At 34.3% G+C, this 23,245-nt stretch overlaps 2 protein-coding genes across 2 annotated transcripts; one reads left to right on the top strand and one right to left on the bottom strand.

Annotated features, from left to right (window-relative positions):
* Positions 1-13,634: 13,634 nt before the first annotated feature.
* Positions 13,635-17,105, top strand: LOC147298189 (scarecrow-like protein 21). Its single transcript, XM_086248709.1, has 2 exons — positions 13,635-13,906; positions 14,925-17,105. The coding sequence occupies exon 2, from the start codon at positions 15,082-15,084 to the stop codon at positions 16,840-16,842; it is 1,761 nt and encodes a 586-aa protein (XP_086104835.1). The 5' UTR covers positions 13,635-13,906; positions 14,925-15,081; the 3' UTR covers positions 16,843-17,105.
* A 946-nt stretch (positions 17,106-18,051) lies between these two features.
* On the bottom strand, positions 18,052-20,632 carry LOC147298188 ((-)-alpha-pinene synthase-like). The gene is made up of 7 exons (XM_086229975.1): positions 20,457-20,632; positions 20,051-20,324; positions 19,547-19,919; positions 19,221-19,439; positions 18,974-19,112; positions 18,627-18,878; positions 18,052-18,528 (listed from the first exon to the last, which is right to left on the bottom strand). Exons 1-7 carry the CDS (start codon positions 20,589-20,591, stop codon positions 18,235-18,237), a joined length of 1,686 nt encoding a protein of 561 aa, XP_086086101.1. The 5' UTR covers positions 20,592-20,632; the 3' UTR covers positions 18,052-18,234.
* Between the last annotated feature and the right edge of the window lie 2,613 nt (positions 20,633-23,245).

Here is a 23,245-nt window from a genome sequence, read left to right as displayed (position 1 = left end):
AGGAGACTATTAATTTGAGGACCCAAATTGTGGGTGCACCAATTTCAATTTGATAACTATATATTCCCACAAGAACAAATATATTACAATCTTGATTAATTGTCATGGAATGATCCAAGAGTGGTAGCACATAGATTTGTGGGGCTGACGCTTACGGAGTAATAGGAGCTAGAATTAATTACGGTTCTGCATTTGGTTGCCTAATAAGGGTCTAATGGAATTAGGGACTGAGATTAGCTTGAATTTGTGATTAGGTGACGTTGACTTTGATACAAGTATTCACTTGTTTCGGTAAATAGAAGAAGTATTTATTTCAAATTTGACTTCGTAACCTTTATGGAAGGATTTGACGTTCACTCTTAGCTCTTTCAATAAAATTGCTTTGGTTATATTATAATTAAAAAAAAAAAAAAAAAAACCTTAATGGAAGGATTATCTCGCTTTATGTCACCATATAGGAAGTTGGAATAGCTAGCATCAAAATTCAAGGTTGAATGTCATTGAGTCATTGACATTCGGTACGTACATCATGGGACCAGAGAATTTGCTACTTCAGAAAGATACTGGTTGAAATGGCTATGTATTGAAGAAAAGTCAAAAATGAATTTTCTTCTGCGAAAACTACAGCTTCTCCAAAACGGCAAAACTGATGTAGATGCTTAGCAGTTTTTTTCCCATGATATATAGTAGGAGACTAGGAGTTCGTCGGTAGTAAAAAATATATACGTCATATGAATATATTCAATGATGATTTACAAATTTAAACTCCATATATCGATGAGTCAAGTGTTAAAAAATTATTGATATGACATAAATTCTTATTATATAATTTTGTGTGCATATTAATATTTCGTACAAATTAGATACGTACGTGTGTAAGATAAAAGATTGAGTTGGTTGAACGTACATAGAAAAGAGAAGTTGTGCATGTGAATGAGAAATTTGATGTACCAATAAGTCTTACTCGCATGAGATGGTGAGGTAAGGGCAGAGATGATAGGTTCAAACCTCTTTGTAATTGGAAAAAGAAAGATAATTAAATTTGAATATTTTCATCAGAGTTTTTCTATTATAGTGTTCTATATATATCTTAATATATTTGATATATTATGTTATCAAAATTTTATTTTGAATCATACTTTCAAATAAAAATTCATATACATATTCAATAGTCTTAATTAACAATCTGACAACGTGATTAAGATGCCAAATTATTTGTTAAAGGAACATCTCAAATAATCTTTGTTTATAAAAGTGTTATTTTAAACTTTTAGGAACATATTTTTTTTTTCTCAATTGTTCGTAAAGAGTCAATGATCATTTGGTTTAGTAGTGGAACTCAGTCTCTCATTTGTGGGAGAAAATTCTGATTTCAAATCTTATGAAAATATTCATGAATGAATGCAGTACTAGCTAGAGACTAGCTAGTAATGACTGATCATCTCAATTCTCAGCTATTGCTATTGATGTGTTAAAATACGAAGTGGTTGTATGTTGATCTTAGCAGTAAATGGGTATGACAAATTGGGAGATTGGTAGTGAGCAACTGTCAACCAAACACACCTAATGCTAATAGACAAAGCAAGATATTTAAGCTGACAACAAGCTAGTGAACCCCACAACTGACCTCAATGAAAATGACTTAGATTAGTGCCATTAGATTTAAGATTAAGTCACTTTAGAATTAAGAACAAAAACAATTACAGGAATAATATTGTTTTAGCTAGACTATTCCAATTAGTCTGCAGAACCCACCTCATGCATCTATCTGTATATACCAAGATTAAAAAAAAACAAATACCTGAATAAAAACCAAAAGTCTTGTTTTGATTATATGGTTTTTACTATTTTCAATCTTGCTTAAATAATAAAATAAAGGCTCAAGTACATTTTACATCCATCAACTATAGGGTCTATTTCAAGTTGGTCCACGAACTATAAAACATTTTAAATTTTCTCATTAACAGTAGGGTTCATTTCAAGTTGGTTCACGAACTATAAAACATTTCAAATTTCTTCATTAATTATATGGTTCATTTCAAGTTGGTCTACGAACTAACAAAAAATATACAGAATGGTAGATAAAATCGGGTTGACAAAAAAACCGAACCGAACCGGATTATTTATATATATTTACATATTTTATTATATATTTTATATTATATAAAAGTTATATATATTGAATAAAAAAGGTGTAAGTTGTTTTTTTGCACATGTTGGGGTTTGAACCCATGACCTTATGAGTAGAGTCAAAGTATGAATTCTCACTACACCACTTAAGCACTTATGAAATTCAAGTACATGCAATATATTTATAGACATACTGATACTTGAAATATAATAATTTATAAAATTAAATATAGTTTATATATCATTTCTTTTTTTTTTTAGATATTATTTTAGGTCTCTATTTAAATATTATCATTGCAAAAAGTCTAAAAATTTTACTAGTTTATATTTTATATAATTTATAGTTTCTATATTGTAAACATATTACTAAAAGTCCAAAACTATAATTTATAATTTATATACTAAAGTTATTAGAGTATAGGGTTAATTTTTAAGGTATAAGGTTTCAAACTTTATGGTTTAGTGTATAAGGTTATGGTGTAGAATACCAATTATAATTTTATAAATTATTATATTTTAAGTATCAATATGCCTATAAATATATTGCATATACTTAAATATCATAAATAACTAACTGGTGTAGTGGGAATTTACACTTTCACTCTTCTCAAGTGGTCATGGGTTCATACCCAGCATGTTCCAAAAACACTTTATACATTTTTTATTCAAAATATATAATTTTTATTTAATAAATAAAAAAATATATATAAATAATCCGGTTCGATTCGGTTTTTTTGTCAACCCAATTTTATCTACCATTCTGTATGTTTTATATTAGTTCGTAGACCAACTTGAAATGAACCCTATAAGTAATGGGAAAATTTGAAATGTTTTATAGTTTATAGACCAACTTGAAATGAACCCTATAATTAATGGAAAATTTGAAATATTTTATAGTTCGTGGACCAACTTGAAATGGACCTTATAGTTGGTGGATATAAATGTACTTAAGCCTAAAATAAATTAATATTGATGTTGCCCTGGATGCGTGTTTGTATTCGATAACATTTTTTATTTCTTCAAATTATTCAACTCATGTGTCATGATTTTTTATGCTAAAATAACCAAGTTCATAATCAGAGGAAGGGTTTTGGAGGTACAGATAGCTAGCTGTCGTATCTTTGGACATTAAATTAGGATTTAGGCATGCAGTCATTGATCAAAATCTACTTGTAGAGATAGCTTACTTTGTGGCTGAGGCAATAAGAATAGAGAAATAAGATTTTCTACTTATATTGTTTGGGATGACATTGTGCCTATAACTAAAACGACATGCACCGTGCATTTTAGAATTAGAGTACTTCAATGTTTAATTAATTAGAATTTAGTGTACGTTTGTATGACATGATGATGGCATATATATATATATCTTATAGAGATGGAATCCATTAATTTGTAGGTATAATGTATACAAGTCTGGTAGAGGTAAAATTCACTTATATATCTGTGAGATATATGATAAATAATGTGATTAGTATATATGATGCGTACTACTGAAAGAACGCTCATTAGCCACATGCATAAAAGTACAAATATAATTTTGTGACACCAATTTAATGTTGAGTACAATTATAATCTATACATACCTAGTGTGTCCTATACATATAATAATTTATACCTTTGTTGCCAGCATTTTCCATATTTGCTTATATATAATCTGAAAATGTACCGACAACTAGGCCATGCTTATTAATCCAAATTCCATGGTGCCTCTTGGTGTGGAGGTCACGACGGGATGCTCAATAAATAAATATAACCAACAAAGAATAAAACAATTAATGCCAACTTGTTGGAGGATAACAAATATATATTGTCCGAGGCAGGCATGTGGGGGTTAATTTAGTAAATTGCTATGAAAGTGAATGATAAATCATATAGCTAGCAGAATGTCTTTGACGATGATATCAAAGAATGCTTCAAAAGACAGACGCAGAATGCTGAAAATAAGCCTTTGGTTTCAAAAGAAAGAAAAAGCAGAGAAAAGAAAGGTGAAGGCTAGGTCTTGCTAGGAAGTATGAGCTTATAAGGGGCCCAAACAATGTTTTTAATGATGATGTTGTTCAAATGAGCAGAACTTTGGATCACCTTCATCACTTTATTAATTAACTCACTATGGTAATTATAAAGCTAATTAGTGGGAAATAATTAATTATTAGCAAAATGGTCAAGTGAGCTCAAACAAAAGCTCAAAAAGAGAGGGTTCAGGTAGGGTTTGTTGTCCCCCTAGAACCCCACTGTACAACTGGCCGAAAAGGTTCCAAACGGAAAATTTTAGACGACCATTTGGTTAAGATTTGTTACAATTGATTTATAAATTCTTGTTTCTTTTCAATTTAAATTTGCACCAATCTAGAAAGGTAAAAATATATTATAATTGAATGTTAGTCCGCACAAGTGATTTAATAATAAAGAATGAACACAGAATAAGTTGTAAATTTAAACTTTAAAATTCTCATGCACGCAAAATATTTAAATTTACTTGATGCATAAAATTTGCATGTAATTGTAGGTATCTCAAACTTTTTTTTTTTGTTGAGTCTTCTTTCCAATCTCAACCTTAATTGGCCTCTAAGAGTTTATAATCAATAAGAGAGTTAGTCATGAGAGTTTCCTCATTGTAATTAACGATAATTAATGAGGGAGTTGAAGATAGCATCGAATTATATTTTAGTGCAAGGTACGTAGCAAGGTATATAATTTTGCAACAATATTCGACATATAATGCAACCAATTAATTAAGATGTTATTCTGGCCCCCATAATATATAATTCAATTAAGTTCAAATTTTTCTTGTCCGTACGGTGTGAGTTTTAATGTGAAGGAGTGGAGCACAAATAAAGTGGCAACCCCTCAAGGCCTCAATAATTGTTCAACATATATGCAAGCAGATCATGCATGACTTGGTTTAATTTCTTTATTATGCACCATTGGGTATTGACTGTGCTGATCGATCACATTTAACTTGGAGGCAAAGATACATCGTATTTATGGTGGCATGAGGTTGAAGCAACCATGCATGCCCTCTTGGCTTTCGGGGTCCATGGGGCATGTGAGATGTACATGTGGGTACATGTGGTTTTGTTCTCTTCAAGTTCTCATAATATCATTTTCTTCAAAAAATCTCATATTCCATATAGGGGAACGATCGTATATAGGTCAAACCAAGTGAGCTTGGCACACGCAGACTTCTACATGGGTTGTTTGGACCATTTTCCAGTTTGCTTATATTTAATTTCTATCTCCCTATCTATTATGGGCCTGTTGGATTCATGCTATACAATACCCAACAAGAGCTAACTTGTTTTCTTCAACCAAGCCCCTAGTTCTTGGTAGAGGGATTCTATGTACACCCAACCCCCCTAATTTTGTCACTATACTTAAAAAGGTAAAAAAAAAAAAAACTGAAAACTGAAAAAAATAAGAGAAAAAACCTATTGTCCAGCCCCAATGCCTGGGTCCCCTCCACCACCTTGCACCGTTGGCCATCGATCGGTAGTTGGTGGTCCTCCCCTTTCCCAAAACTCTCTCTCTCTCTCTCTCTCTCTCTCTCTCTCTCTCTCTCTCTCTCTCTCTCTCTCTCTCTCTCTCCATTGGACCACAAAGGGTGGCCGACGATCACTGATCAACCACCTTTGGTGGTCTAGTGCAGAATGAAGGAAGATAAAGAATGAGAGAAATAGAGAGTTACAAATATGATATAAGAAATGTGTTGTATAGTTAATTAAAATATTAATAACTTTTACACATTACGACAATGTTGATTTCAATGGCAAAACTATTGGTATACCAAAGGTAATGTATAAGGATACAAAAAGAATGCCAAAAGATACAAATATGATACAATAAGGATATGGGTGTCTTAAAAGTGTGCCTTAAATTGCGTAGTTAAACGGAAAAAAATAAAAACAAGGTAAAAAAAAAAGATGGAAGTGCTCATCATCTCATACGTTATATGATTTATGGGCCAGGCTGGCTCTGGCCTCAGGCCCTTAGCTATTTATTGGGCTCTTTCCAAAGGGCCTTGATTGGACATTGACCTATGTGATTAGACAACTCGGATGGACTGATAAAGGACTAACCCATCACCCATGGCCCATCAACACCCCCTACAATTTTTGGGATGATTTAAACTCGAGGCATTTTATTTCGAAAAGAATACCTCAGGATGTAGTCAAGTTTGAAAAAGGAATTAAGAAAGGAAAAATAATATAAACTCCAGCACATTTCAGGTGGGAAAATTATAAATTAATATTAAATAAAAACTCTGACAAACGGCTGAGACAAAAAATTTGGAAAAAGAATAATTAATAAACATTAGAATATTCACGTAGTTGAATTTTCATATATGATATCAAAGTCAACAACATGAACAAGTTTCCATTTTCAGAGCCTGGTCAAAGCCTATGGGCACTTGTCAGCGTACCGATGAGGGTCGCAAGTTTGACTTTGAATCCTGTCGCTATAAGAATTCTCAATCAATCGATCGATCACGGCCACACATCACATCAAAAGTACTTTGAGGAATTTAATCACGTGTGGGTTGTACCACAGGTGAGAAATGGGAACGCACTCTGTGTGCTCTAATTTTGTCTGGCTTTTCCGGCTGTGCATATTTCCCATGTGAAATTCTTAAGGTTGACCAAATGGAATGAAAGGCTTTGTGTGGATTATTTTTAGGATCGAGCGACATGCAATAATATTTTATATTTTTTATGCCGACTTAATAATGTACAGTGGGGAGACACGAGAAAATGGGTCATATTATCCAAAGACTGAAGATGACTTCGTTGAATGAATATGAATCCAAGTAATATTAAGCTAGCTAGGAAAACAAAAGTGATATTGATATTGGTATTTAATGTAAGATTGAATATGTATGGTTGTTCATATCCTTAGCTGGAATGTGTTTTGGACAAACACAATATATGTACGTCGAATAGTGGATACATATTTAGCCAGACCAAATAAACAGACAGTACAAGTAGGAGAGACTCACTTCAATTGAGATGCTTGCACCATATATATTATAGAGCAATGCTTGGGTCCTCATATTTGAGGACCAATATTGTTTTCATGATTAATATATCAAATGAGATTATGATAGAATCGACTATCTCAACTCTCTCTTTTCTCCCATGATGAAGCTCATTTAGTTAGCCATGAAGTCAAAATTGGTCCTCAAACATGAGGATCCAAGCATTGCCATATATTATATATTTTTCGTGCAAAACATGAGTAGCTAGCATCTTTTGGGGTTGGGATGTGCACATACACAAACATACGATACGATGAAGGTGAAACTAGTAGGTGATAAGAGAAATAAAAACAATATATGTGTATATCTATTAAATATAACTTTTACTCGATAAAGGTTATTAGCATGGATAGGGTCATAGGGTAATGATATTTAAAACTATTTGAATGGATTTGCCACTATCTCTCTAAGAAAGAAAGTTATTTGAACTGGGATATTCATTGAAAAAAGGAGCAAGTTGGATTAATTAAACAATGAGTAATTATAGGAGTACCAACTTTTATCCTAAGTTGTTTATACTAATTAACTAATGTATCATATAATTAACATGACAGTTTTAAATTTAAGGGATTAGTCTAACTAGTGAGAGAAGGTGGAAAAATGAATTAGAGTTATAATAGGTTGGGTTTCATCCCTTCATGTAAATATGACAGTTTCTTACTTGTTAATTATTAAAAGTTTTAGAATGGGTCCATATATGAGTTATATCTGGACCCATTCTAGAATCCATTTGTTTAAATAATTAACAAATAAGAACTCATTTTAGAACTCATTTATTTAACAAATAAAAGAAAAATATTTAATAAATACTAATAAAATACTGTCACGTTAATTGAAATCTAAAAATTTGCAATAATAGTTGATGGCTATACGGATACGTTTATTGTTAGAGGCTAGGATCAGTGTTTTTCGCTACTATATATTGTTATAGGCTTATAGCTATGTATAAATGGTAATACTAATTGATATTGAGTAGAGAGATCGATTTAAACTTAGGAATATATATTCTACTTGAGATTTGTACACTCAACAGGCTACAGTCATATATATAAACGCAGGCAAAGTGCTGATCACCTTTAATTTGTGCGATTGATGTGAAACATAAATTGCTAAAAGTGTTTTAGTTCATTTCATTCATGCATGTTCTTTGGCTTTTAGATGCTTGCAAATCTCTGCTTTTCTAAATTACCAAAGATCTCTGCTTTTCCTCTATCCTTTTATTCCTTGATGACGCAAAAAGCAAAGTACTGTGATTCTCTCTTCAACAACAATTAATTCATGGTTGTCTGCTAATTAAACAGAGATTAAATTAAGTATAGACAAATGAAGTGCTCATGAGATCGATGAGATAGATTTCATTTGCGTTGGGATAAGGCCATATATAAAGGGAAGCTTATGTGTCAAGTGCCAATCATGATTTTTTCCATATAGTTTTTTTGTGCCATATATACTACATACACTAGCTAGCAAATCCATACGAAAGTGAGTGTTGACTATTAAGTCTACTCAACAATATTCTTTATTTCTATATCCTTCTACCAATTAATCAGCTTCAATAACTCTTTGTTTTTTTTATATTTTCTTTGAGAATGAGGATAAGTTGTCCGATAAAATATTTTAAAAAGGTTAGGGCAAGCAAAACAAGTTCTTTGTTCCTTCCTTTGTCGTGAAATATTATTTTGTCAATTATAAATTAGGACCGATGGTGAAATCATACCTAATGTGTGGTCATGGACCTCATGGTGTATAGTTTGACACCAAAGCATACTAACATGATATTTGATAAAAGAATATAATAAGATCACTAAGGAACAAGCATGGGAGCAGAGTTCACTATATGGGTGGGAGAAAATGTATTTTCTTCATTCTTGTAGTAGCTTACTTGTTCACTCAAAGTTCTTAGAAAATTATTCTCTACAATTATTGTATATATATGTACAATAAATTTCTTACAATAAATAATGATCATGTGATCAGTAGAATTTTTTATAATAAATAATCACGTGATTAGTAGAATATTAAACATGAAAGATTCATGGTATACGATAATTGTAAAGAAAAAATTTCCATGACTTAAGCGAGGCTTTTGCATATGAACAAGGCAAGGCATGGTTTAGTTAAAATCCATAATCAAACAGCAACAGCAACATCCACATATATATATTTATGATAAAGATGGTGGCCAAGTTGGATAGTACATACAATGAATTTGAGGGAAAAGAGCCACAATCATATCTAACAAAATAATGGAAGTCTTATCCTTAATAATTTGCAATCATATATATGTTGCTATATTGGCCAAAAAAAGGTGATTCACTTGCAGCATATTTTACTATACATGCAACAACCTAAACAATGCTAGGCGTATGTCACGCTTTCTATTGGCACCCAACTTAGCTACACCCTTTGCCCGTACCAAAATTTATTTTCATCTCCTAATAAATAAGGCAATCTTGTTTTTTTTTGAAAAAGTTATTATGTACGATGGTAGTATTGATACTTGGTGTAATTAATTCACATATTATTTTATAAGTAGAAAAAAATTTATATTTTTTGGTAGACTTATTATTTGGTTTGCTTCTGAAAGTATATCGAAATCTCACATCATTCACTTATGTTTGTTTTGTTTTACGTTACTCTCTGATGTTATATCTTGTATCTCACTTAATCCAGTTATGTCAAGTCTGCCAATATCAATTGTTAAAAGTGTTGATGTAGTGTCAATGTGTGCATAAAAATTAGTTAAATATTATTTTATAATTTTGATATTTGTAAAATTAAAATAAAATTCAAAATTCAATAAAAAATTACAAAAAAAACACTCACACCCAACCTCTCTCCACCATCGGCAACCTACCCACCCATCACCCTCCCCTCCCCTCCCTCTCAGCGAGCCAGCGATCCTCTCTCTGGATTTGCATCGGCCTCCCTCCCTTCCTTCAGCACCGGCCAACCCTGACACCATCAATGGCAACAACCCTCTCTCTCTCTCTTCCCTTATATTTTCTAATTTGCAAATCAAATTCAAAAACAAAAAATCTAAACGAAATACCCACAATCAGCAAACCAAAACCCACAATCTGCAGATCCAGAGAGAGAAAGGAAGAGAGGGGGAGAGGTGATGAAGAAGAAATAGAAGGATAGAAAAGGAGACAAAAAAAAAAAAGAGGGGATGGGGAGCAAGGGGCCACCGGCCAGTGATGGTGGTGGGGACGACCGGTGCAGATTGTGGTGATAGGGAAGGGATAGTGGTGGGCGGGTGGGTTGCTGAAGGTGGAGAGAGGTTTGACTGTTTATTTTTGTAATTTTTATTGAATTGTGGATTTTATTTTTATTTTTTACAATTTTACCATGACATGTGGAGTTTGTGACTGGAATAACAATTTTGCCCATAACAGCTCAGTATTTCAAACGATGGGTTTGCTAGAATTGATGGAAGTGGACAAAGTGGAACACGTAAATTAGTTTCAGAGAGTAATGTAATACAAAATAAACTTTAGAGGGTGAAGTTAAACTAGAAATTACTTTTAGGGGTGAAATAACAAATAAGCCTTAAGATATAGTATTAATGCAGTTATTGTGTAGCCCATTTGGAAGGGCCGTGAAATTGCCCACTCTGCACGTAAGTTCGATTCCTCCTCTCCCTAACTAAAAAAAAAAAATATAGTATTAATAATGTTCGCTCATATCCAAGGAGTAAAATTTTAAAATTTTCGGCGAAATTTCGTTTTTGGAGATATGAAAATTTAAACACCATATTAAACACATTTCATTCAAATTTTGCCGAAATTTTGAAATTTTTTCAAAATTCAAGAAATTTCGGCGAAATTTTCTGCTCAAGCTGGGAAAGCAGAGACCAGAGGGAGAGAGGGGAGAAAGAGGAGAGCCGGCCTCATCGCCAGTCGTCGCCGAAAGGAAAGAAGAGATCAGGGAGGGAGAAGAAGAAGAGATCGAGGGAGAGGAGAGATCGGGGAGGGAGATGAGGAAGAGAGGGAAATCAGGGAAGGAGGAAAGAAAGAGGAGGAAGAGATCGGGGAGGGAGAAGGAGGATAGAGAAGAGATCAGGGATAACAGAAGTGATGGACTAGGAGAGAGAAAGAGAAGGTTAGAAACTGAGAAATGACTAGGGAAGACTGGAGAGTCACGAGGGAAAAGGAAGGAAAGAAAAAAAAAAAGAAAAAAAAAGAAAGAACAGAAAAAAAAAAGAGAAAAAAAAGGTTTAGAGTTGATTGAAGTTTGAGGCCTTTGGGCAATTGGAAAGAAAAAAAAGATTTGGGGTTTCGTTTGAAGTTTGGTTTGACCGTTTGAGAGTTTCGTTTAGTTGTTTTTAAACCATAATATATTTCTATATAAAAAAATAATTAAAAATATCCTAAAGGGACTAAACCTTAATATCATATAACATATCTTAAACAATATAGACTATAGATTATAAAAAATATAAAGTTTAGTGTATAGATTAAAGAGTATAAAGAGTTTTAGGGTATAGAGTATATAAGATTTAATGTATATTATAAAGTATAAATAATATACTAATTTCATTTATTCATTACAATAATTTTATTTAACAGTATTTGCCTCCAGCGCGTATTATATTCATCTTATATCATATGAAACTTATTATATATTTTAGTTTCTTCAATGTTTTTTTTATCAATGTAGTAGATAATATGTTAAATGAACATATGGTAAAATTTCATTCAAAATTTTCATATTTTAATAGCAATTTTTATCATTTCTGTCTAATTTAAATTTCCGTTGAAATTTTCATTGAAATTTATGCGAAATTCAAAATTTTACTCCTTATTCATATCATAATGAATTAATTACACTAGTATATATAGAATAACTTTTCGTTCCATATTTCAAACTTAATATTTTGTTATACTAAAAATCTCATACAAGAAGTATAGAATGACAAACGAATTGTGGAGATAAGAACATTAGCCATAAATAATTGTTATGTGTATATACTTTGAGATGATTCAATACAATATTACTGTTTACACTAACCAAAAAGAGAAAATAAATCCCGTTATTAAAATCAGCTATTTCAGATAATAAAAAAGAAACAACGGTGGGGTAGAAAAGAATGAGACAGCGGTCTTTCCTTTGTAACAAGGAAAGGAAAGAAAGTTTCCAAGTGGGTGCCACGTCAGGGTCAAGGGAGTCAAAGGGAATAAGATTCTTATGTCCACATGGCAGCGCGTATGCTTCATTAGTGTCACTGCTGTCGTGGCCTCCTCTTGTTTTTATGATTAAACTTACACAGACCGCTCATTCCATTCGTCACGTACGAGTCACGTGATCGTCACCGGTCAAACACGGCTGGACTATTGCTGATCAACGGTTGATTGAAAATGTTTTTTGGTTAAACGATTGGGAATTTTACAGTTGGAGTAGTCACTACTCATTGGACAAGACTCACCCACCGCACACGGCGCGTGACAACTCCAACACCTCCAAATCTTATTGCCATGTTGTTGTTTTGATGACATGGCTGTATGAAAATGATCTAGATATCCTTAGTTATCTTTAGCTTCTAAGCTAAGTAACCCCTTACAACTATTAGTGATATTTTTCTTCGTAAAATTGAAAACGCCTCATATTCAAATAATTCATTTTCCAATATAAAAAATTGGAGAGAATCAAAATTTATAAAACATCAAATCATACTTGAACAACTACATACATATAATAAGAGTTGTTTCTAGAGTAAATCTCTATAATGGATCTACAGCTCACCAAGTGACCAGTAGTGCAAACTTTTCAGCTTTGATCATTTAATATTTGATTTGTTAATTTGAAATTAAGTTTTAACTCTGCGATTCTATACTCTTTAGGAATGAATTCGTCGTGAATTGAAATAAAAAATAATGATGGAAGCGCAATGACAACTGTTTTAAGAAACGATTACCATTTAAAAAACGACATCGAATACTCAGTATCTTTACTAATCAGTCGACACCTGATATAAAAAAAAAAACCATCCACTCTGGAGAATTCATCTTAAAATTTGGAATATGAAATTCCTAACTTTTTTCTCAAGTTTGACAAAATGATTCTCTAGTCAAACTCACGTCCACTTTTATTGAAGATCAAACTTTGTTCCAATCCATGGGCCATCCAGCTCGAACAAATATACTATAATACAAATCAATGGGACATGCTTTATGTTGTAGTGCTATCTTAAATGCTTGGTATCAATTTAAAACTCAATAATTTTGGTATTAAAAACCATAATAAATTCATACTAGACGATGGGGACAGAACTCCAAAACACAAAACCAATTTGTTTTTGAACGAGTGTCTGGCATGCTGCGAACAAGCGCGTCGCGGCATCTCCTCCATGACTTTCAAAGAAGCCGATTAAGCCAAAGCGAGAAAAAGCCAGGAATGTTCTACATATCTACTCTACTCTACAAATTAAGTATTAACACTGGAACTTGTGGTCGGCGCTCTCTCCGTTAACCCAACTTATGCGAAATCTGCAAATTCTATTTACTGTCTACGTCACCGTTAGCTTCCGTACAAACTAGCCGTCAAACCCTCCCTGTCTCTGTCTTTCCTATATATACCCACCCAAGCCTAGCCGCCTTCTATTTTCGAAAACTCAACGAATTGAGAGCTCCCACAACTTGAAAAACAGTGTCTTGGACCGAAGCAGAGCTTGCCCAACACCAAACGTTGCAGTCTTGCAGCCTAAGCCAAAGACCCAGAAGAAAGAAACAGAAAATACAGGTATTCATTCATCCAAATTAGCTGCTCTGCTCATACATATATATATATATATTTGAATTAATTGTTTTGTGGTATACTTTGTTTGGTAGTTGAGAAAGTTGAGTGGAATCTGAATTCTTTTTTGAATTTTTGAGTTGTTTGTTTTATTTGGGGATTTGGGAAATGAAGAAATTAGAATTGGTAGTTGGTATTGGGCTTGACTGAGTGGAGGGTCTAGGTTAATTGGTGAGAGGAGTAAGGAAAATCTTGAGTTTTTCTAAGTTTCATCTGTTTTCTATCGCCTTTCTCGGCAAGCCAACAGAGGGTAAGTGAGTTTGGAGCGTTTGTTGGGTTTTGTACAATCAGCTTAACTGGTTTGTGGTTTAAGGGTTTTTTGTAATTACCTCTAATTTGTTCACTTAGAAGTTAATTTTTTTTTCTAATTCAAATTTCTCAATTACCATATAAATTATGCACCTTGACATAGTTTGTATCTCCTGGAACTTTATCGATTGATGAAGTTGATTAGTCTTCCCCTATTGGGTTCAATCTTTCATTTGTTGATGCTTATCATTTATTTACTTTTATACTTCAGGAATCTATTAGTGAAATAACCAAACATTAGAATGATTAGCGGCAGAAAAAAAAAAAAAAAAAAGTAGAATGGTTAGTAGTGCTTTAGGAAAATCTGAGGCCTTTGCCTTATATGGGGGTCTTTTTGTCAAGGTGTAGGTGGCCATATTGCCTTATATTTTGAAAACATTTCGAGAATTAGAAAGACCTGGAATTCTTAAGATATGACGTGCAGAAGCAATACTGCATGCTTACACATACATTCCAGGTGTTATTGCTGAAATAAAAAATAATCACTTAAAAGATTCAAAATCATATAACAATTTTCTTTGTTTTTGGATATTTATTGATTTTAGAATTCATTTAAGCAACAAAGTTCTTGCTTGGTGATAAGGTTTGGGTGCAAATTTTTCTTTTTTGCCTCAGAAGCTCTACTTATGGGCCTTTTTCTGTATCAATATTGCAGGTTTATTTTGGAATCTTGAAAGTTCCCTCCTTCTAGAAGATTGCAAAGCTCCAACTGTCAGTTTCTGGGGAAAGCACCAAGGGTGGTCATATTCTGGTTGATAGTTATACTATCGGGATTTGTTGTTACATGGAATAGCTGATGCCAATCTCATAGCATGGACTCGCACCAACATTTTGGATTTGGTGTGACTGGTGCAGGCTTACCTTATACAGCTTCTCATCCCACTGTTCCATCTATTCCTAACAGGTTGCTTGGGTCATTGAAATTTGATATCGGGAACTCACCAAATTCACCCTTTTCGACTCACTTTGATTCTGATTCACTTACTACACTGAGCGACAGCCAGGAGCAGCACAGCTCCACGGAGAATCTCTCAGGAGTCGGCCCTTCCCGCAACTCTTCATTTGAAACAAACAGTTGTATTAGTCGGTTAAGCTTAAGTCCTTCTGTGGACTGTCGTCGAGACAGTCAGCAGCTCTATTCTGGTAGGGCTTCTTTGTTACAGGATGCAAATTGTAACCAGAATATAAAACACGCTTTACAGAAATTGGAGAGTGCTTTAATGGGACCTGATGATGAAGAAGAAGAAGAAGTCACCAGACCAAACACTTCTTTTGGAGAAAGCAGCAGGCGGCAGGCACATAGGTCCATGTCGTGGATCCAGGAGCAACAGGGTTCACATGTGATTCAGCGCCAGACATCCTTTGTTTCCAGTCATAGGCAGTTGGGTGAAGTTCAGATTGACAAGCGTCACAAAGGGATGGATGAAGTATCTCTGAAGGGTTTACCAGCAGGTAATCTGAAGGAATTGCTGATTGCATGTGCTGAAGCTCTCTCTGAAAACAACATGGATGGTTTTGAAAAGTTGATTGAAAAGGCTAGAGGTGCTGTGTCTGTCAGTGGAGAACCAATCCAGCGTCTTGGAGCTTATATGGTAGAAGGGCTGGTAGCAAGGAAGGAGGCATCGGGCACCAATATTTACCGTGCACTTAGGTGTAGAGAGCCTGAAAGCAAGGACTTGCTGTCATACATGCATATTCTGTATGAGATCTGCCCCTACTTAAAGTTTGGTTACATGGCAGCCAATGGGGCCATTGCTGAAGCATGCAGAAATGAGGACCGCATCCACATTATAGACTTCCAGATTGCTCAGGGAACCCAGTGGTTGACTCTTCTTCAAGCACTTGCAGCAAGACCCAGTGGGGCTCCCCATGTACGGATTACAGGTATCGATGACCCTGTTTCTAAATATGCACGTGGTGAAGGATTGGAGTTAGTAGGGAGACGGTTGAAAGCTATCTCTGAGAAATTTAACATTCCAGTTGAATTTCATGGAGTGCCAGTTTTTGCACCTGATATCACGCGCGACATGCTTGATGTCAGGCCTGGGGAGGCTCTTGCTGTGAACTTTCCCCTGCAGCTTCATCACACACCAGATGAGAGTGTTGACGTGAACAATCCAAGGGACGGCCTTCTGAGAATGGTGAAGTCACTGTCTCCAAAAGTGACCACTTTGGTGGAGCAAGAATCAAACACAAACACAACCCCTTTCTACAATAGGTTTGTAGAAACTCTAGACTACTACTTGGCAATGTTTGAGTCCATTGACGTGGCCCTGCTAAGGAACAGCAAGGAGAGAATCAATGTGGAGCAGCATTGCTTGGCAAGAGATATTGTGAATGTCATTGCGTGCGAGGGAAAGGAAAGGGTGGAACGCCATGAGCTCTTCGGCAAGTGGAAGTCCAGGTTGACAATGGCAGGGTTTCGGCAATACCCATTGAGTTCATATGTCAACTCTGTCATAAAGAGTCTGCTGAGGTGTTACTCAGAGCATTATACACTGTTGGAGAACGATGGGGCTATGCTGTTGGGATGGAAGGACAGGAACTTGATATCAGCTTCTGCCTGGCATTGAGTATACAAAATAAAGATACAGAGGTAGCAGTAGAAACAATCATTTCGTATTTTTTTTGCTTTTATAGATTCATGATGGTAACACAGGTCTATGGTTTAGTTCACTGATGAGCACTATATCAGCCATTGTATATTTTCAATGATGTTGTTTATCATTGTTATACATAGGATGGATGATATTTATGCCTTGATACAAATGATCCCATACCAAGTGTGTTACCACTGTTCTTTTATACATATTATGTTTATACGTTCCTTTGTTTCTTTGTTAGAGTTGTATGTACTTGTGATCAAAGGCCTTTTTTTTTTTTTTTTTTTTTTCTTTCCAGTATGAGAATCAGAAGTGCATTCTGTTCTGTATTGTTTCCATCGATCTGAGTATTCATTCATTGGTCTAGATCAGCTGAAATCCTGCACCCCTTTTTTAACTATCAAAACTAATGGGACATACTAACTGGTTATCTATCATCTATTTACTAACTAAAAAGGATAACCAACTAGTTATGATTTTAAACGAAGTGTATTACGCAACAAATTGATGGATTTCTCATAAATTGTAAGGTGCACTGGTGCAGAATATGTTAATTCACTATTCCCTCCAATATTGTTATTTTCATTATCAAAAGCCGCACTTTACATTTTCTGCAGTTTTATTCAATGGGAGAATAAATGGCAGGACCCAACTCTTTCATGGAGGTTATCTTATTCAATGGGAGAATAAAAGGCAACCTTAGATGTCCAAACCAGACCATAGTGGAACCAAATCAATAGAAAGTAAGGAAGAACACTATACCTTTCACCACTTTGTGTGTACTGTGTAGCCATCATCCCCTTTGTAAAGCAGATCAACCACTCTTGTTAAATTAAGAAAACGCCAAAGAATGGGAATTTGCACAACTGTTGGCTTCTGGAACTTCTCATTTATATCCTTCTACAAATCCACAACTTGTTTGTTAAAGGCATTCAATACTTGTTGCTCTGAGACCCCATGAGAAGCAGATGAATAAGCAAGCATCTGCTTCCAGAAGAGATTGAAGAATTTCTTAGGAAACCTAAATAGAATCCACAATGATCAAATTAACAAATATTATCTTTGAATTTTATCCCTTTGATTGTTAATTTGCTTATATATTTTGGATGGCCTTGCTTGCAAAGATCAAATAATCAAGAAGAAAGATAGTCAAGATTCACATGTTCTTTATCAAAAAAGTTGAGCTTCGCGTCTGCCAAAACACATATATCTTAGGAAGAAATTACAATACACACTTAGTGATCACTAGGTAACCCCAACAACACCCATTTCTTAAAAAGAGCCTAACAATCAAATAAGCAACACCTTATTCAAGCAGAGAATAAAAGGCTACATATATATATAGAGAACAACCAAACAAATTCATAGTGGCACTGGATCGATGAAAAGTGAGGCAACACTATCTCTGGTCCTTTTTCCAACACGTGTGAAGCCATCTTCCCCTTTGTAAAGGAGATCAGCCACTCTTGTCAAATTGAGAACACGCATTAGGACAGGCATTGGCACATCAGTTGGTCTAAGCAACCCCTCGTTTATATCCTTCCATGAATTCACAATCTGTTTGTTAAAAAAATCAACTGCCACTTGCTCTGTGACCCCATATTGCTTCATGTAGCAATCAATACTAGAAGCAGAGTGTCCTCTCTCTTTCTCAAACTGCAAAAGTATATAGAACCCAAAAGATGTGTTAGTATACATGCACATTTATAATAGTACTTAGAATCTCTTATATTACATACACACACATTATATACCTTGTTGGAGACAATGTCATCCATGAGCCTAAAAATTGTATTGGAAGCTCTAACAATTTTGGGGTCATTGAACAGCCACTCAAATGCCTCCTTTGTTACAACATCATCTCCCATCCCAAGTAGAGATATGGTTGTAAGAAATGTGTAACTAATAGAAACAGTTGCAACACGCATATACTCCTCCATGCTTGGAATGCGTCCTTCGTGGAACCATCGAGCCTCGTCAAAATAAGATCGAGCTTGATCTTTCATCTGATCAGCCATACATGCATACAGATGTTAAATCAATGAATATATTAAAAGCATAAGAGCAAATTAAAGTTGTGCATCATATACGCATTACATACAGCTTGTTTTGCATAGTAAACTCGGTATGCTCTTCCTTCCTTTACCATCTCTTCCTCAATTTCATTGTAAAGGGTAAGAAGTGCATGATAAAATATTTGCATATAGTCTGGGAGTTTATCCATGCAATTGATATGCCACCTGAAACATATATTGTAATTTGTAATATATATAGTTTTGCAACAGATTATAATTAAATCTTTAAATCAACTAAAACGGCATTTAAGGATTTGTTTAATTATTTCAAACCTGTCAATTGCTTCAGTGAAGGTCACGAGTTCTTCAAATGTACCAAATGCATCGTAGATATCATCCAAAACTGTTAGCAAGATACTCACTTTTGTCATGATTTTTCTGCCGACAGAGTATTGGGGTTCAAAATATACTCCTACTATCCAAAAGTACAACTCCACCTTCCTATCTCTCGCAAAAGGCAACTTCTTTTCAAAGTCTAGTTCTTTCCACCACCTAATAAAACAATATCGATCAGTAGCTCGTAACTTAATTAATTACTATTCTGCACCTTGCAAATTAAACTCTTTTATGTTCACATAATTAAGAGATTACTTGTGTACCTAGTAATCTCACTCAGCTCCTCTTTGTGTAAAGATTGGACAAGATTGAAATCTGATATTGCAAGTTTTAGTAAAGCTTCATTATGTGAAGCTGTTTGTTGGTAGATTGACATGTAATGCCTGGCATATAATCTTTCCAGACTTTTCCGCAGAGGTCTCTCTAAGGCTTTAGTTATTTGTGCTGCAAGTGGATAACCCACATGACTTTCTGCGGACTCAAGATGAGTGGTGGTGAAAACAAGAGCATCCTCTAGTATATCTTCTCCATGCATTCTTAGATGTGTTGCTTCATAGAAACTTAGCATACCAGACACATTGTCAATTAAGCAGTGTTTGAAGGTACCATTTGCATCTTTGAACTTGTTGAATATATCTGCATGATCATTTTCAAAATTAAAATGGGACAATATATATAAGAATAAAAAAATTAGTAATTGGCCAAAATCACACACATTAATTTAATTAGTGTGCATACATAGACATTAATTCCTTAATTTAACGTACCACAAGAAACATTATATCCATGTTGTCTTAGTAGCCGAAAAGCAAGAGCAACATTGTATAGATCACCATCATCATTTTCTTGATCATGATATGTAGCATGAATATGTTGGAGTGCTTCTTCTATTTCTCTTTCAAAATGATATGCCACGCCAAGGCGTTGGATTGCATCAATTAACTTGAGCAGCTGTGACGAATCAACTGCAGTGTTGAATACTTCCCTCCTCACTACTACTTTGAGTTTTTCAACTTCTTGTTGCTTATTGGCATGAACCATCTGCAGCATCAAATTGAATATAGTATATGTAATGCTATATATATATATTTATCTAAAAAGAGAGAGAAAAAAGAAACGGGAATATTAATATTGAAGAAATAATTAATTTGCATGAGATTATTAATCACGTACAATGTCTTGGTAATCATAGTTGATGAAGCGATCTCCCCAAATGCTTGGTTGAAAATTTGCTGTCCGTCGAACAATTTGAGGCTTAGCAATTTGATGAAGCGATTCCATGGCAGCTGGACTAGCTTGGATAGACATGGTTTGTTGTTATGCTTCAAGCTTTGCTCTGCTGGTATGAAAGAGCATTTGCTTAACGATCATGTATATATAGGCTTATCAGGTATGAATGAAACTCTGACGTAGGATGAAAATAGATTTTTGATATGGGGACTAGGGGCAAATAATTAAGCAAATAATTTCCATATGTTGACAAGGGGCAACTGGACCCTTTCACGTTTTTTGTGTGGTACATCTTTTTCTTAATGTTGTCATGCACGTACCATTATTGAGCCATTATTTAATGTTGGTCTTGGATGATCTCCTTAATTATATAAACACTTATACAAGAATATAATTTTTCAATGTGTGTGATAACACTCCACATTCTCTTATTTTCAAACATATTGATTGGCACTCTTTTATCACTTGAATTTTAAATTTTAACTTTTAAGATTAAGCCTGCCCAAAACTTGAGCCAAAATTAGAACTTAATTTTTAAGCTTTATACGACAATTCTAGACATCAAAATAATCAACCTTATGGAGAAAAAATAAAAAAAGTTTAAAAATTGACAAATTAAAGTTTCCAATCTATCAAACAGGCACAATATATTGCACAAATTGTAACATTTATAACATACAAATCAATCAGCTTTCCTTGCAAATCGAGGGGCGGGGTTATCCGCATTGCAAATAGCCACTCTAGAGGATCATTATCTTCTTGGATGTTTATACCCAGACCTTGCTATGATGCGGTCACTGATTGATTCGGCCAGTGTAAATTTTGCGTCTCTCAGATCGATACCGTTCATTTCTTAGATCTTGTTTTGAGCTACCATCCAAAATCTGAGCAATAATCTCCGTGAGGGGCAAGTGGGCGCTTTTTCTTTTTTGAGTGGCATATCATTTTCGTAATGTTTTTCACGAAATTAACATTGGGTCATTGGCTGGATTTACAGAGCATATTTTAATGCTTAATTTGTCTTTGCCTTTTCCTCTTTAGTGGTGAATCATCAGGTCCTTATCAGGAAGATCTTTCATTTCCTCTTCAAAAACATGTGTTATTATTACATTGATCCGATTTAACCTTCAGTTCATTCTCATTACAAGCTGTTACCATGCATGCATTAATATATTACAAGTACTATATTACTCTCATCTAAATCCAAACACCTGGCCGGGCCGCGAGAGGACCCAACTCTAGCACAGATGTAATCCTATTCAATTAGAGAAAAAAAGGGAATTGAATCTCACATATTCAAACCTACTCATACTGGCATTGGATCAATAAAAAGTGAAGCAACACTATCTTTCAATACTTTTCCCACACGTGTGAAACCATCATCCTCATATATTTCCACATAATAGCTTAAAGTTTTAAGTTTGATATTCAACATGTACGTTATCAGAGCCATTAAGTGTAAATTACTCTTAACATGGATCACATGCACATAGAAATTGTAAGATCACACAAAAATGGGACTATCTATCCATGTATATGACCACCTAAAAGATCAGGGGTCCTACGTGGGAGGATCAAAGTACGTGTTTAGCATTAGTGACATGTCTAATAAGGCCATCGATGCCCATAGAATCTCTCTACCTATTAATTTAAGTTTTTAGGATAAATAGCCCAAAAAATTATTGCATAAACCATATTCATTTTCTGCAACAAATAAATCTTGTAAAAGGAAGAGTATTGGGGATCAAAAAGTACTGTTAGCAAGATACGTACTCACTTTTGCTATGTTTTTTTTCTGCCGACAGGTATTGGGGGGTTCAAAATATAGTCCCGCTATCTAAAGTACAACTCTACCCTTCTATCTCTTACAAAAGACAGCTTCCTCTCAAAGTCTAGCTAGTTCTTTCCACCTCCTAATAATTATACAATGTTATTTATATTTAATTAATTAATATGTACTATATAAATTGTGCACCTTATTACAAATTAAGTACTCTCTTATGTTCACATATTTAAAAGATCACTTGCATACCTAGCAAATTAGCAATCTCACTCAGCTCCTCTTTGTGTAAAAATTGAATAAGATTGAAATCTAACATTAAAAGTTTCAGTAAAGTCGCATTATATATTATGTGAAGCTGTTTGTGTTAAGAGTAGTGTCTAAGTCAACTTTGTCTAGTCAGCGATATTGCAGACTTAGCTTATTAGTTAGGATGCTGTTAGACTCTGTTAGTGGTTAATAAGGCATTCTGTTAGCATTAGACAGAGTATATATAAAGTCTGTGATGCCTTAATGATTTGTAATATTCATTCACTCAACTTTCAGATAAATAAGAAATTATCTGATTTTCTCTTCTTCTTCTTTCTTTTCTCTGCTCCTTTTCTGCACAAATCTCTCAATTCACAACTTAACCATGAAGCTTATCAGTTTGTTGGCATATCTCTCTAGCGTTTTCCACAGAGATCACTTTAAGGCATGAGTCATTCGTGCTATTAGTGGAATGCTTACATGGGTTGTTGCACAAGGTAAGTAGTGGTGAAAACAAGATCCTCCTCGATCTAGTACATTTCTCCATGCACCCTTAGATGCGTTGCTTCTTATATATAAGCTTAGCAAACCCAACATGTTGTCAATTAAATATTCCTTGAAGCTACCATTTGCACTTGTTGAATATATCTGTTTGATTATTGTCGAAATGTAAATGGACCTATATATAATAAACAAAAAAAAA

This window comes from Dryas octopetala, chromosome 1 (genome assembly GCF_963921425.1).
Source record: "Dryas octopetala chromosome 1, drDryOcto1.1, whole genome shotgun sequence".
NCBI classification, from domain to species: domain Eukaryota; kingdom Viridiplantae; phylum Streptophyta; class Magnoliopsida; order Rosales; family Rosaceae; genus Dryas; species Dryas octopetala.
This window is presented reverse-complemented; position numbering and strand designations above follow the sequence as displayed.